We start from the raw sequence: 16,537 nt of genomic DNA on the forward strand, positions 1-16,537 counted from the left end.
AAAGCCGGCATAGCTCAGGGAACATTTGCATTCTACAAGACAATGACACTTAGCTGGACATTCCACAGTACATTCAGACCCCTGAGCATGTTTTTTTCTGCAAATGTTTATTTAGAAAGATTTTTTAAAGAAATTTCAAGTGGCTCTATCTGCGGCAGTTTCTTCAGGTGAAAAATGTGCTAACAGTCACTATGAAAACCAAGACACAGGCAACAAGGAGCAAAATCAGACCTATGCGACGGTATTTTGAATGTTTCTCTTGTTCCTCTTCCTTTTTCAATAAGGTATCAAAACCGGGCGTGTACATGTCTCCCAACCAAAACCGTAGGTCATTAGGATTTTCCTAAAAAGAAAAAAAAATTACACAGAAGAATAGGATCAATCAGTAACCAGTGTTACAGACTTACTGACACCGCAGAACAAGACACTGTGAGAGGTATTGAAGGTTGATATCTACACTGTCCCTAGTGAGGCTTAAAAGTGTCACAGCTCGGGGCACCCGGGTGGCTCAGTCGTTAAGCATCTGCCTTCAGCTTGTGTCATGATCCCAGGGTCCTGGGATCCAGCCCCACTTCGGGCTCCCTGCTCAGCGGGAAGCCTGCTTCTCCCTCTCCCATTGCTTGTGTTCCCTCTCTCGCTGTGTCTCTCTGTCAAAAATAAATAAATAAAATCTTTAAAAAAAAAAGTGTCACAGCTCAAACAAGAGAGGCTAGGCTTTGAAGAGCATCATTATTTCTCATCAGCAATGGCTTGCGGCTGAGCTGCCCGCCCCCTCTCTGCCTCTCTCGTCTCAGTGGACTTTAAGTCAGCTTCAGAGGTCAGTGAATTAGCTTTGGACTTCTTAGCGCCCTGCTGGGAGCCGAGCGGGCACACACGTAGGGAGCTGGGCAGGTGCTGCTGATAGCAATACAATTCCTCCACCACATTGCTGCAGTATCAACTTCCTGGTCTTAGAAAAGCTAAAATAGTAAAATAAAATTTGGATGAGCTCTGAAGAAGGATAATCTTGCAATCCCTGTGTACTTGACTTGTATCGTTCATTTACTTTGTGTTCTAATCAAAGGCAAGTCTAATGCCTACAATCCTCAGGAAGAACTTCCATAATTCTGGACTCCTCTTACATTCTGCTCCTCATTAGCCCTGGTAACTGCATATGGGGCTTCTTTTCTCCTTCCTTACTTATAAAATTCTTAGTAATTTAGAAAAATGGTATTGACCCAAGGCACTTGGAGCTTTTATAGCCCGTAAGAGGTGAAAAGATTTCAGAAAATAAGTTAGGGGCTCTGTTAGTTATGAGATGCACTGGGATGGTGATGAAAGAAGTTGAATGAACGAAGTATAGAAAGAAATTCTAATGAAAAAGAAAGTCATGACTTTCAGAAGTATCCCTCAAAAGAGTGCTAAAGAAGCATCCCTCAAAAGAATGCTAAAGAACAGCTTTGAGGTAAACTGTATGTGTGGAGGATGGGTGGGGAGAAGACAGACCCCGGGTTCAGTGAAGCAATGTACTCATCATATTTATATTTGATCTTCCTAAACATAGCTCACAGAATTTGCCAACAGGAATATTCCTCGTTGCCAACGATGTTCAATCTCCTTAGCCTTACATTCAAACACTTTTTAAAGTGTTTTCGAGCCTCATTTTCCCATTATTCTATTACTTAAATTGTAGTGTCAGCAAAACTGGACTACTTATTGTTCTGCCAATCTCTCTCTCTCTCACTTTTTGGTATTTGTGCCTTTTTTCTTGCTACTCTGGACAGAAGAGCCTCCCCGCTCATGCAAACCATCCATATCTTTTGGAATTCTATGCATTCTTCAAGCCCAGCATAAATTAACTTTTTCATGAAGCCTTTTTATAATCCAGTGTGATTTTGTCTTCCTTTCGAATCTGCATAGCCCTTTCTACTATTATTACATGATCCTCTTCCTTTATTTTGTTCTATAATTATGGTTTTATTACTCTGATCAGTTAGATGAACTTTTAGATGCAGGGACAGCAATACTCATCTTCATATCCTTTTGCCATTCAGGTAAACACTAAAGAGCAGAGAAGAGCCTCTGGCACTCAGTCAAGAAATGTTTGTGAAATAACACAATACATACTTTCCTAATTGTAGCAAGTGACTTTTTAAGCAGCCGAAGTGTCCATCAAAAGATGAATGGATAAAAGGAATGAAATCTTGCCATGTGCAGCAACATGGATGGAGCTAGACAGTATAATGCTAAGCAAACTAAGTCAGAGAAAGACAAATACCATATGATTCCACTCATGTGGTATTTAAGAAACAAAGCAAATGAGCAAAGGAAAGAGAGAGAGAAGGAGAGAGAGAGAGAAGCCAAGAAACAGACTCTTAACTATAGAGAACAAACTGGTGGTTACCAGAGGGAAGAGGGTAGGGGGATGGGTGAAGCAGAGGATGGGGATTAAGGAGTGCACTTTTCGTGATGATCCCTGGGTGAACTGTTGAGTCACTATATTGAGCACCTGAAACTAATATAACACTGCATTTTAACTACAGTGGAATTAAAATAAAAACTTAATAAAAAAAAAAAACTAACTTCTTAGAGGACCTGATCTTCAGACTCTTGATTAAAAACAAACAAACAAACAAACAAAACCCCCCCACAAGATTACTGTTGCTATGGGGGAACGTCTGTTATGGAAACTTCTCTGGAAAAGAGGCTACATTAAGAAGGAGATACATTAAATCTACTAAGAGATTAAAAAACTCAAAGACTCTGGACAAGAAGATATTTCAAGAGTGCACATTTGAGGTTTTTCAAAGTGTAAGATTTTAAGGGGACACAATATTGTCCCCTTTGCAACAGAAAAAAATCTTCAGGTGCTTAAGGTATGGGGATCAGAGCAGATACACCTTCTTAAATGAAGTGTATGTGGAAAAAGTCACGCCTCCCTCACCGTAGGGCAGGCAGAGGCAAGGGGAGGAATCCAGTCCACTCAGAAAACAGAGGGCCACTCTCCTTGCTTTGCAGGTATTTCTAGATCTTCTATGTGATAGATGACACCAGGGGGAAAAAAAGAAAACAAAGAAAAACTGAAGTTGGTTTTAAGCTGGGTGAATGAGTTCATTGCATACTTTTCCTGTGTTGAAATGTTTTTGTTTTGTTTTGTTACTGAGACACAGGAAAATGTCCAAAATGTAAATCTGCAATCTTAAATCACTGAGTGGGCTTGGAATAAGATGACCCTTAATGAGAACTTCTTTGCCCCGTGCCTAAGACAGAGCATTGAATAAATAGTTTTGAATCAATGTAGATGAGGGAGTTCTTCAGTCTTCATGAAATAAATGGTCACAAAACTAGGGGAAAACATACGTCATCTGGCAAATTAATTTTCAAAAACACTTTACCTTCTAGGTCAACCTTTCTGTGTCACATTCTTTCTTTCCCTCTACACCAAACAGGTGTCGGTAACTGCTGACATAGTAAAAGTCAGAACAAATCCATAAACACATGCTGCCTGGGAGCAAGAAAGGGATGCCAGGAGCCCACATGACCTGAAGTCTAATGATCTGGGTCTAGTGAAGAGTGCTTGTCACCTTAATACCCATTTTTTTTAAAGGAATATTTGACTGATCTTCATCAATTCAAGGAGGTGATTCTTTGCTTTGAGTACCTTCAGATGCCCAGAAAGGTTTGTGTGCAGGGAATGCCTGTCATACTCCTCAACGGTCCACGAGGGATGCTTTTTCCTTTCTTCCATAGCTTCCTCCAAACTTAGGTCACCATAGAGTGGGTTATTCTTCAGAACTGATGACAGGGATGGTGGGGGATGATCCACAGCACTCTCTGCACCAGACAGTCTCATTCGCTGATCGGTAATGGTCTTCTTTTCTCTCTGTTAGGAGACACAGGGACAAGGCTTCTCTTACCAATGGGTCACGGGTGGCAGAGGATGAAACGTGGAATAATGGCCCCTGAAAATCTGCTGATTCTGCCTGGAAACCCAACAGATTAGGACAATGAATGAGGAGAGGATTCTAGGATCTAGTCTGACCTAGAATCCCGCCACTAATTAAGTTTTTTTCTTTGTGTGTGATCTTGTTCAGCTTCAGTGATCATTCATTAAAATGCTCTTTTATAACCACAGAGAAAGAACATTGTTCTTTAATTCAAATAGCAGAATTCCGAACAAAGCCAGTGTTTTTCCAGCTCACTTGCATTGAGATTTAATGACATTTTACTTCTATTTGTGCATTCCATGACTGATAAAAATAATATTTAGCATTGCTGTATTAATCCAGCAAAGTCAAGAGTAAAAGGCATTTTATAGATATGCCTTGGCTTTCACAAAAACTCTCTTGAGACTCCTATTTCAGACAGCTTGGAGGACAGAATAGCATCGTACTCCTCTACATGTCTACACACCAGCTGGCTATTAGATGGCTCTAATATGGACTATCAGATTTTTAAAATCTTTTTTTTTATTGAAGCAAAATATACATATAGAAAAGACACATATCATAAATGTATAGCTCAATAAGAAACAGAGCATTACCAGCATACCTCCTCTTCCCTTCCATAACCCTTGTCCTCTCCCTGCCCAAGGACAACCAGTATCCCAAATTTAGCAGCTTAGGGTAGTTGTGTTTTTCCTGTGTCTGATTTGACCTTCAGGGTTTTACTTTGCTTTTTTTTTTTCTTATGACTATAAAATTACTATGGAGGTAGAAAAATTTAGCTTTAAAATTTGTTCATTGGCCGAATAAAATTAAGAAGAAACAAAAAGCTTATAGATCAATGCCTCAATTATGGGGCGTCAAGGGAGATGAATTCTACATAAGTTAATTTTCAGAAAACTTAGGTTTAACCCTTAAAAACTGGCGACACATTTCATGTATTTACAGCAATTTTTCAATACATGTGTTTCATATATTTCAGGCTTCCTAAACAGAGAAGGTTCAATAGCAATTAAGATTCCTCTGAGTCATATTTATGATCATCAAGACACTGGTTTCCTCAGCATGTCGGCATATGTTGTGGTATATAGGTCACATTAAATATGTATTTGTGTAAGCTAGGTTGCGAACTAATAATATTACATACAGTTTCCTTCTGAAATGGCTGATAAGCAAAAAAAAATCATCTAGCTAAAACCATTCACATTCTCTTTGGTCTTAGGTTTCCCTAATTTTCTTAACCCGTACATTTTTTACATACTTAGAGGTCAAGTTGGAGATCTTCTCTGAATTTATTAGGTTGTTGGTCTGCTCAAAATCAATTTATATTCTTCAATACTGAAATTTGCAATGAAATAATACATCATCTTGACTTAGCATTTGTCTTTAAGATGGATGGCCTCATAAAAATGTTTCTGAATTGAGAAAAAACAATTTGATATGAAATTTAGATCATTTCAGCTTAGCATAATTCTGACTCAAGGTTTTTTTTCCAAGGCTAGACATCTTTGATCATCCTTGAGAGGGATAATTCTTCAGACATTGACAAATTTGCTTTATCAGTTTTCTTGCCTGCTTGACTATTCCTTGAACTTCTTAAATAAGAAAGCTCTATAAATGAGGAAAATACAGTTTTGGGGGGTAGGAAAAAATAACAGACTCTATTACAATGTATAAAGGCCTTGAAAAACTAATAGGTATAAGATAACAAAATAATTTTAATAATTATTAACTCAGAGCTATAGTCTGAAAAGAACATTCAAGCCCTTAATTCTAAACCACATTCTTGAAAGTCTGAGATTTATCCTAATATATGATGCCATTTATTTTTTGTGTTGCATGACAATTTCATGTCTAAAGGGCATGTGAAGAGAAAATTAACAGAATATCTTTGCTAAGAATTTGATGGCAGGATAAGAAATACTAATTATGGTTGAGGTTCATTTATATTTTGGTAGTTTTTTTCAAATACCTTAAGAAAGAAAAAAAAGCATGTATTTGATTCTAGTTCTTGATATCACATTCTGGATAGATTACATTTACCAAAGGAAAACTCAATAGTAATTCTATTATTTTAGTCATATAAATGCTAAAATAATTCGTATTTTAAAATATTTAAGGAATGTAACACTTCAAAGCTTACCTAGACTTTTCTGTATTCACCATTACTTTGTCCATTTATCTTTTATACATTTTAGCCATTATTTACACCATTTAGATATAAGTAAACTATCATACAGTAAAAAGAGTGAAATAGAATACATGTTTAGACAAACAAAAAGTTAGACTACAGAATTAATAGGCCAATAAAGAAAGAACCTCTAAAAAAACGTACTTCAGGAAGAAACTTGATAATAAAAGTAAAGATTAAGATGCAAAAAGAAATGCTGAGCAAAAAAAAAAAAAAAAAAAGGAAAAAAGAAAGAAAATTGCTAAGTATTTATATCTAAGCAAGTATTGATTTTATGGTAAAATAGAGATAATAATTACTAATTTGTGAGTTTTTAAATAGCGACAATTAAATCACTGGACTGTAAAATTTAACACAGATATTTTTGATTATAACATTTTAAGAAATCATGTCAGTGAGAGCATAGAAATATTATGAAAAATAGAGAAAGAATATATAGCTTCTAAATCAGTAGAGCAGTAGAAAAAAGATAAAGGAAACTTGATCTTAAGACAATAAAACTGAAACAAAGAATAGGGGGAACTTGAGGAAAACAGAAAAATTTTAGAAATCATCATGTTAAATGTAAAAGACTAAACCTTCAATTTTAATGACAGAGATCGTCAGATCAGATTTTTAAAATTAAATGATGTAATATTTACAAGAGGAATACCTAAAATATAAGGACTCAAAGAATGAGAGTGAAATAATGTGAAAAGATATACTGGCAAGTAGAGAGAAATGAGAACTATGTATTGTGGTGACTGGTTAAATGCTTACGAATTTTATTCTCCCTTCCTGAGCATAAAGGATGACTGTCTTTCCCAGTCTGGCTTGAAGTTACAATGGGGCCAGCTCTTTCCTAGTTGATGATGTATGGATAAAAGTAACAGAAACCACCGTTGAACCTGGTCCCTGAAATCTCCCACAATATTTTTGATTCACTTTCCTCATTTCCATTTTTGTGTCACTATGAAGCAAGGGTTCTGTGATGGCAGAATTACAGGATGAAAGAACTTGAGGCTGTGAGTTATTTCTTGGAAAAGAGCCGCCGCTAAAATCCATTTGTCCTTCCTCAGACTTTTCATGAGCAAGAAAATTCTTTTATTTCTGGAGTGCCCAGTGGCTCAGTCAGTTAAGCATCTGACTCTTGATTTCAGCTCAGGTCATGAACTCGGGGTCCTGGGATTGAGCCCTGCATCGGACTGCGAGCTCAGCAGGGAGTGTGCTTCAGGATTTTCTCTCTCCCTCTGCCCCTCCCCCTGCACGCACACTCGCTCTCTCTCTCTAATATGTAAATGGATCGTAAAAAAAAAAAATCTTTAATTTTTAATTAGTGATATTTTGTGGGGATATCTGCCATCACAGTATAGCCTACCCTATCCTCCCTAATACAGAAAGTAGTATATCTTAAAATTCCACAAACATGTGGCATGGGCTTAGGAGCCAAGAAGTGGAAAGGGATGAAAAAAACATCAGCAGCCGGAATGATGGTTATTCATATCTTATAGGAAAAAAAATTGGCATAAATGTCATCTGTCATAATTGGGAATCCAATCACCTATAGCTTTAGGAGAGATATTTGTAAATAATCAGAGCACTAATGTGATACAAGAAGGAGATGAGATGAGAGAAAGAGTGGGACAGTTGGAAAGAAGAAATGAAAGAGAGTAGAGAGGACCTAGAAATTTGATGCCTTCTATCTTACTGTTGAAATCTGTTTGTAGAACCCAACACTAAGACACAGAATTATTTAAAAAAAAAAAAGCATTGAGCAAAATATGCCTATTGAAATTTCTCAGTCGAATAAAGTGATTCAAGATAAAGATGCTGTTAGGCTATGCTTTCATAACTCTTATTCCTGAGAGCCTCTCTGTGGTTGTCACTGACTCTAAAAATACAGAAACGGAGGCAGAAAAGCAAGACATTAAAGCCTATTTGAGAGTTATGCCTTCAAAGAACTTTAGGTGTGTTTACTGACATATAAAATTGATTGCAAGTACTCAGTCAGGTCAAGTAAGATTACATTAATAAATAGCTTCCTAAATTCTGTAAGAAATATATGACCAAAGTAATCACAAGCCTATACCTAAAAGCTTTTGAATGTTTAGAATTAAAAAGCAAAGCAAAACAAAGGAAAGCAGCAATAATAACCCTAGATTTCTAAATTTCCTTGAGTAGGAGTAAACTTTGAAGCTTATCCTTGAAGGAGGGTCTACTTCTGATGTGGCAAAAGAGAATAGTGAACAAAGGGATGCTTCCTAGAGGGTGGACTCAAGGACTATAGAGAACAGTACATCAGAAGTTCTTCTAAAAAGCAGAATCATGGCCTAATCAATCTTCCACACCTTCAAGGAAGGAGGCCACACAAACTATTCCCATGAGACCTCAGAATTACTTTGGAATAGTGGCTGCCATGTCTCTATTTTATTAATTATTTATTTATTTAGTTAGTTTATTCATTTATAAAGATTTATTTATTTATTTTTGTGAGAGAGAGTATAAGTATATATAAATATATATTATGTAAATGTGTTTAAAAGAATGATAAACTGTGGCAGAGCCTGGCTAGCAAATCCATTTCTTCTTTATGGGCATGCAACAGTCCATGGATTAGGACATAGGACTGGATTGGGACATATCCCAACTCAGGGTTGACCCCTGAAATCCCTGGAAAGATTCCTGGATTACTCTTTCCAGTATACAGGCCCAACAGAGATTCTGATATAGTAGACCCTCAAGAAGGAACAGTCTGGATTCCACTTGGAAGTCAGGCCCCTAGGACACCCATATCACCCATATCAGACCTTGTGTGAGAGATACATTTTATTGTGTTAAGTCACTAAAACTTTGAGTATATTTGTATCCACAACATAACTTCAGCTACCACGAAGAAAGCATGTATATATACATAACAGACAAAATAGATTTTAAGATAAAAGACTTTGTTAGATACAGAGGATTGCTATGAAATGAATAAAGGTAGATATCATTAGTAAAATGTAATAATTCTAAACTTGTATGCATCTAATAGTCTCAATCTTTATAAGGCAAAACTGGAGAAAATTACAAGGAGAAATTTATACATACAATTTTTGTCAAGCAGACAAAACAATTACTAAAGATAAAGAGGATTTGAGCAATAAAACCAAGTTTGATCAAGTGATATATATTGACATCTTTATTAAACAACTGAAAGCATTAATTTTTAAAATATACCCTGCATATTTACAAAAATTGATAACGTGCAAGACTCTAAAACAAATTTCAAAGACTCAGTATTATATGGATCATGCTGTTTGAACACAGTCAACTTAGTTAGAAATTTATATATTGATATCAAAGAGTTAATTTAAAGTACCACATTTTGTAGAAAACCAAAACACATACTTTAAAGAAATAATAATGGAAATTAAGAATTTAGAACAGAATGAAAATGAAAAATGCTACATTTGTAATATTGTTGACTGGAGCTGAAATGATATTTTGAGGGACTAATATAGAAATATATGCTTGCATGATAAAAGCAGAATGAGAAAATTAATGAGGTAGTAAGAAACAATAAAGATAGAAGTAGGGAAAATTACACTGTATGTTAACTGCAATTTAAATAAAATTTTAAAAAAGAAATCAATACATATTACAAAGGAAAAAACAAATACACAATGGAGAGGATGAACAACGTTGAAAGCTATTTCTCTGGAAGGGCTGGAAAGACTGAAAACACCTCTGGCAATACTGCTCAGGAAAAAAGACACAAATCCACAGGGCTAGAAATGGAAAAGAAACATGAGTAAAGACATAGCAGAGATTAAGAAATGTAACAGGAGAATAATGAGAGCAATTTAAAAAAATTTCATGCAATTGGGCAGTTTCCCACATAGCTTAGCAAACTTAAGAAAAAAATAGAAAATGTTAATAAACCTGTGATCATTTGACTAACTGAATCAATAGTTTAAAATCTACCCCAACTGCACACAAATTGAAAAATACCAGGCCAAGCGAGTATTGCAATCAACTTCTACCAGATATTCTTGAAAACAGATCATTCCTATTTTTGTCAAATCCTTCCAGAAAATAGGAAAACAATGAATACTCCCCGGTTCATTTTATGAGGTTGGTATAAACGCCAGACAAAGGCAGTAAGTAGAAGAAAAGGTAATTTAATTATAGGCCAATTTCTCTTATAAGCACAATGCAAAAATCATGAATAAACTACTGCTAAACAGAATCCTACAATATGTAAAATTACACATACCAGGATAAGAAAGATTTATACCAGGAAAGAATTTTTACCTAGAGGGTGATTTAAAAAATTAGAAGATTAATATAATTCACCACATAAACAGGAAAAAAAGGTAAAATTTTGCAACAGATTTTGAAAACATTCAAACTATATTTAAAGCACACTTTCTTAGCAAACTAGAAATAGGGAATCTTTAAAAACTAATTAAGAGAATCTGCCCAAAATTTCCAGGGCACAGTTTACCAAATAGTTGCAATATTAGAAGCATTTGTTTTAGTTTCAGAATTAATACAATGATGCCAATAATCACAAACATTTATACGTTATTGCAGTGGAAGCCCTAAGCAATACAATAAGAACAGAAAAGTAAATAAAAGGAATAAGGGTTTTAAATAATGAAACAAAACAGCAGATGGCATGATTATCTAGAGAGATATGTATTGTCAAAATAAAACAGATTAACAGATCAGTATGTAATAATTACGTAGTCTATAATAATCAGTGGCATACATGAGTAACACTTTATTATGAAATATGATTTAAAAGGTTCTAGTCTTAAGAGCATAGAGTGCTATCAATATTTAGATATAAACCTAATGAACTTTATGAAAACTTCTATGTGGAGAATTATAAGACATCATTGAGCCATATGAAGTACTGAAGAAATGAAGAAGATATACCATGTTTATGGATTGTGATAATCAAGCAAATAAAGATTTCTATTTTTCCCCAATCTGTACATGCGATGAAATCCCTTTCATAATCATAATGCAAACAAGGCATTTTGTTTATCTATGACTTGTGGGAGTACAAATTTGTGGTCCTCAGTGACCACAGTAATTCTGTTTTCCAAATTACTAGAATGGCTATCTTTATAAAACACAGGTTTGATCGCGTGATTCTCTTGCTTAAAAATTTCACCAAGCCCTCAAAATTTTCAGGATAAAATTTAAAATCTCAAACAACAACTACCAACCCTTTGTGGTCTGACCCAGGTCTCTCTTGAACCTCGTCTCCTGCCTTCCTCTCTACCTAACCAGGGCTCTGGAGTCCCACACATGCTATTGTAACCCTGAGGGTGTCCTTCATAAAGCCTTTAGTGCCAGAGACATTTGGGTCTGGTCTGAGAGCAGTACGGTGGGACAGTTCGGGTGTTGTTTCTGGCAGCACACCCTGTCCAAGGCTAAATTCCAGACCCCACTGGAGACCTTGTGAAGTGCATACATTTAGCATAACTTGATAAATCATGTTCTGATATTTGCACGTAAATCCCTGAGCAACTGATTGATGCCCCTCAATCTACTTCCTAGATAATAATTTAAGTGCCTCAGAGGTTCTATAACATTTCTTTAAATGTAGGCTTAAAAATGGAAGACTATTGTGTATGAAGGGCTGTTCTTTTCAGAACAGTAAGTGGAGGATTAGGAATAGAGACATTTTTAGAGAAGGCACAACAGATCTCAAGGACCTGTCCAGAGACAGATTGCTAAGAGGTACAATTATAGCCTACAAAACAAAAAAAACAACCAGAAAAAAAACAAAACAAAACAAAAAAAACACCCAAAAGGGAAAAAAAATGAGATAGAAGAGACATTAAAATTTACGGGGAAAGGTTAGCTGTTAAGACTGAAAATAAAAGCAAGGACAGGTGATAATGGAATAAACCCAGGAAATGAAACTGTCTAGAAATCAAGGGAAGAAAAACCTCTTATCCTTGGCTTTTTGGTCCAGCTCACAGGTTTAGCACAGAATGCTCCTGGAAGCCAGGAAAAGATGAAACAAAGAGATTAGTCTGAAAAGATTATGAAGTCTAACTGCTAATGAAAAAAAAAACAGGGGGCCCACTACAGTATCTGAAAAAACATATTTTATCATGTAAACTAAAAAAATTTTTTTTGCCTTTTCCTTTCATTACCTTGTTTTATAAAGGGATTGGCAGAAATATTTGGAATACAATTCCAAATGCCTTCATCAGATACATGCCCCAAATTATTTTAACAACCAGAAACATTAGATTTTGGCAAACGTTTGTTCATTGCACTGAGATGAAATTTACTGTGAAGCTTCTTTACTTCTTTAGTGAAAGAATTTAAGAAAAGTATAAATATAGTGGGATCAGGAAATACATGCTCATTTTCTCTCTCCCTGCAAACACGGTGACCTGTGGGTTTGCGCAGCATGAATTTCACAGTGTCTGGGGCTATTGACAAGAGTGAGAACAGGGCTTACTTTTCTATATGCCCGGAATTGCTTCTGCATGTAAAAATGGCTGACAGAATTTCCTCTGAAAGTGGAATGTGAATTTTTAAAAAAGCTTTCAGAGATAAATCATGGATAGAAATATGATGCATATATTTAGGAATTCAACTTCATATTTGGGATTATAGGATATGTGTTTTAACTGCTGAGTTACCATTAATTTTGAAAGCAATAGTTGTAGGTTAAGTCCTTTGACATTCCTTGAGGTGGTCGGAATCCCAAACACCATGCACCTGGGTGGCGTGAGACCCAGGGTTAAGCTGACACGACTCTGAAGTCTGTGGATTTCGTGTGAGTATAAAATCTACTGCTTGAGTTATGGATTGACAGATGTATTAACTATGTTCCCTAACACCCCCATCTGCACACACACCCCCCTCCATCCGCACTATAAATAAAAAAATGCAAGTATTATTATCTACTGTTTTTCAAAATCTAATGAAAGGATAATTTCAACACAATTTGGAATATGTCAAATAATAATAATAATAATACACATTTCTTAAACTTTCATAGGAAACCTTTTCTCTCAATTGTTTTTACCTCATGTTATTTTTATTTGTTCTCATCTTTAAACAGATACATAAAATTAATATTATACTAATTTTTCAAGTGGAAATATTGAGGCATGAATGAAATAAGGTCATAATAGAATTCTCTTGAAGTGACTTATTGTGGATTTGAGACAAGAAACCAGGTTTCTGGGGCGCCTGGGTGGCTTGGTTGGTTAAGCATCTGCCTTCGGCTCAGGTCATGATCCTGGAGTCCTGGGATGGAGCCCTGCGTCAGGTGTGGGGCTCCCTGCTCAGCGGGGAATCTGCTTCTCTCTCTGCCGCTGCCCCTGCTCCTGCTCTCTCTCTTTCTCTCACTGTGGTGCATGTGCGCTCTCTCTAATAAATAAAATCTTAAAAAAAAAAAAAAAGAAACCAAGTTTCTAATCTCTCTATCCAATGCTCTTCCTATTGGCTTAATGTATCCCCAACAGAGTGAGGGTTTTATTTTTTATTTTTATTTTTTAAAGATTTTATTTATTTATTTGAGAGAGAGCAAGAGAGAGTGAGAAAGAGCATGAGTGGAGGGGATGGGGAGCGGGAGAGGGAGAAGCAGGCTTTCCGCTGAGCAGGAAGCCTGACTTGGGGCTCGATCCCAGGACCCTGGGACCATGACCTGAGCCGAAGGCAGACGCTTAACCGACTGAGCTACCTGGGCGAGCCAGAGTGAGGGTTTTAAATGAAGAACTTTGACACCTGCCGTCTTATATATCCCTAACACCTCGATACACCTGCTATACTCACTGCCTTCCTCCAGGAACACTCCAGCCCCTTAAAACTTTCATATGTCCTCTTACTTTAGATTTATATTTTATCCAACAAATACATCATTCCTGAATTTTAAGATCCAACCAGGGAAAGCAGAATTACTTATCCACATATTACAAATAAAAGTAGTAAATGTAAATCATACTCAATCCTAATTTGTGTCATGCCTACCCAACTATCTGAATTTATAAGATATTCCCCCCCGCATCATTGAAATGCATCATTTCAATAGTAAATTGGCCTTTATTCTGTCATTTAACATTTTTTTAAGAGTAAAAGGAAAACTAAATTTACTAAGTTTATGTGTAGTTTACAGTTACCAGTAACATTAATCTAAAGACACAGGAAGCAGATTTTTACCTCCTTGTTTTTTTCTTGGATAACTACTTCAGCTCATCAGGGCCTACCTGTTGAAAAAGACGCCCCTTAGAAATTAGATACATTTCATTCAGGTTTAGGAACAACCCGCAACAGAGCTTTAAACCATGAAGATTCACATGAAGGAAATAGGTCAACTCTAGTACCAAACAAAAGATGTTAGATTGATGTGTTCCAACCTCAAAGGAACTTATTGGATACGTTTTCTTTGACTAAACTTCACAGCATAGGAGGGCCAAGATTTTCTGAACTGATTTTTGAGTCATTTTGTTCCATGATATAAACAATAAGGAAGGAAAAGGAAGAATTTCACTGCATTTAACTTAAAATACAAAAACAATAACCAAAAAGGTGTGTATGGGGGGGGAGAGTTTTGAAGATTACAAAAGGGAAGGATGCAAAATTTTTTACAAAGGCAGTTGTCATAACAAGCTGCCTGATGATGGAAATAAATTAAACCCTTATAGGTGGAGGAAACACTTACATAATCATTTGAGTGTACTTGATTTTGAATGATCTCACGATAAAGGTCCCGAGGAGCCCACAAACACACCACAAAGGAGTCACTTTACACCAGGACTCATGAGTAGCAACTGTTTCTTAAAAGAAAACAAATTTCTGTTCAGGGAATTTGAACAACTCCAAAGGATTTAATGACTTGCAGGGGTTTGTAGGTCAGTCACATCTGTTCTGAAAAGAAATGCTTCTTCCTGTTTCTAAATTGACTAACCCTTAACCCCATTAGCCCTCACGTCTTAAAACAAAGATTATTCCTGTTTCATGGGCTGTCCAACAGTCAGGGCCTTTATGTTTATTCCAGCACATGGAACTCATCACAGTTTTATTCTTCTCTTTCAGTCAGCAAAGAGAAGGAAGATACAAAAGAAGAAAGCAACAAATAAAGTCTGCACTGGGTTTGAAGGTCGGATCGTTACATCTTGTCCACATGGATACCTGTGGAAAATAAGAGTATCTAAGACAATAGCCAGCACCTTTCCAAGGAGGAGAGTTCCTTCTATTTTCGTTGCCTTCAATCATTAGGTTTCTGTTGTTGTGCTGAGTCTTCTCCACATCAAACAAAAGGGAGCCAGTCTAAGGGAGGAAAAAGCAAGTCCCCTGGTTGTCTCAGAGGCTGTGTACGAATCCCTGGTGTAAGCGTCGGCTGCTTTGTGCTTCGAATACACCAGAACATAGAAGTAGGGTTGTCCCCCAGAGTCTAATTTGCAAATGTAACAAGTGGCTTGAAAAATTCTGAAGGAAAGGAGTAAGATGAAAAGTAGGCAATAAAATGAGGACAGGCTGAAAAGCGAGAGCTTGGAGGAAAATGAGTAGTCGGGGGAATTCACATATTTTATAAAATGATCAGAGACTTTCCTGATGCTAAGGAAGACAGAAAGACCTTTTTTATACTGCAAGAGTGAGCTGCTACCTTGTACCATGTTCCCTAGAGCCTTTTTTTTTTTTTTTTTTTGTACAAATAATGACCTGGTAGATAGTGAGAAAGAAACGAGCCCAGCCCAGGTGCTTCATCTCCCTGATCTTACCTGCGTGTACACGAGGTTTTGCCAGTGCTGCTCAGCAGGGTAGCTCCCCCCTGGAAACCTTGCGAGGCTGGCCTGAAGAAGGGCTGAGCTCCTCATGAACGACTTCACATCGAGCTGCAGGAATTTGTCAGGATGGTTGTTGTTTGGCAAAACAGAGAGATCCATGTCTTCCTTCGTCTGCGGTGGAAAACAAAGGAAGTGAGGCTGCTCTTGTCAGACTTGTCCATTATTAATGAGCCTGAGGATGCTCCGACTGGCATCTGAAACCAGGTCTCTCAGCTACACTGGGGAGCCACTCTTGAAATGGCACGCCAACACACAAGAACAATGCAGCACCCTGCCTTGCCTTTTACACACAATACACACACACACACACAACACACACACACACACACACGCACGGTGCTTGAATGGGACAGATGGGGCTACACTCATTAAATTTAACAAAATGCCAAAACTGGATATGTAGCGCTAAATGTCCCTCCATACAGCATCAGAAAGAAGAGTTCAAGAGGAACTATTCTTTGGATAAAGAAGATTGCCAGCATTTCAATGTCATGGTCCATAATCGGAGCACATGAAATATCACCTCTGAAGGAGAGCTGACTTAATTTTTCTCTCTGAACCTCCCCGAGCTAACACAGCTAACTTGGCCCGGCCCACGCAGCCTCCCACGTGATATGCGGGATCTTGTTTCT

General features: G+C 36.9%; 1 protein-coding gene and 1 long non-coding RNA gene across 2 annotated transcripts in view; one reads left to right on the plus strand and one right to left on the minus strand.

The window, feature by feature from the left end:
* Positions 1–4,101, plus strand: part of LOC144380987 (uncharacterized) — a 19,657-nt gene extending 15,556 nt beyond the window's left edge. Inside the window, exon 3 of the long non-coding RNA XR_013445374.1 lies at positions 3,870–4,101. This is a non-coding gene — a long non-coding RNA (uncharacterized LOC144380987). The remainder of the gene's footprint in view (positions 1–3,869) is intronic.
* On the minus strand, positions 164–16,051 carry MINAR2 (membrane integral NOTCH2 associated receptor 2). Its single transcript, XM_036105524.2, has 3 exons — positions 15,840–16,051; positions 3,641–3,862; positions 164–343 (listed from the first exon to the last, which is right to left on the minus strand). The coding sequence occupies exons 1-3, from the start codon at positions 16,002–16,004 to the stop codon at positions 164–166; spliced, it is 567 nt and encodes a 188-aa protein (XP_035961417.1). The 5' UTR covers positions 16,005–16,051.
* Positions 16,052–16,537: the final 486 nt, after the last annotated feature.

The sequence above is a fragment of the Halichoerus grypus genome, chromosome 2 (assembly GCF_964656455.1).
Source record: "Halichoerus grypus chromosome 2, mHalGry1.hap1.1, whole genome shotgun sequence".
Taxonomy (NCBI): domain Eukaryota; kingdom Metazoa; phylum Chordata; class Mammalia; order Carnivora; family Phocidae; genus Halichoerus; species Halichoerus grypus.

Excerpts from the sequence above, each read along its gene's own strand:
- MINAR2 (XM_036105524.2), bottom strand. The coding sequence starts at position 16,004 with ATGGATCTCTCTGTTTTGCCAAACAACAACCATCCTGACAAATTCCTG. Across the intron at positions 3,863-15,839 it reads AAAACCTCGTGTACACGCAG|AGAGAAAAGAAGACCATTAC; the intron begins GTAAGATCAGGG and ends GTCTCCTAACAG. Across the intron at positions 344-3,640 it reads ACCTTTCTGGGCATCTGAAG|GAAAATCCTAATGACCTACG; the intron begins GTACTCAAAGCA and ends TTTTCTTTTTAG.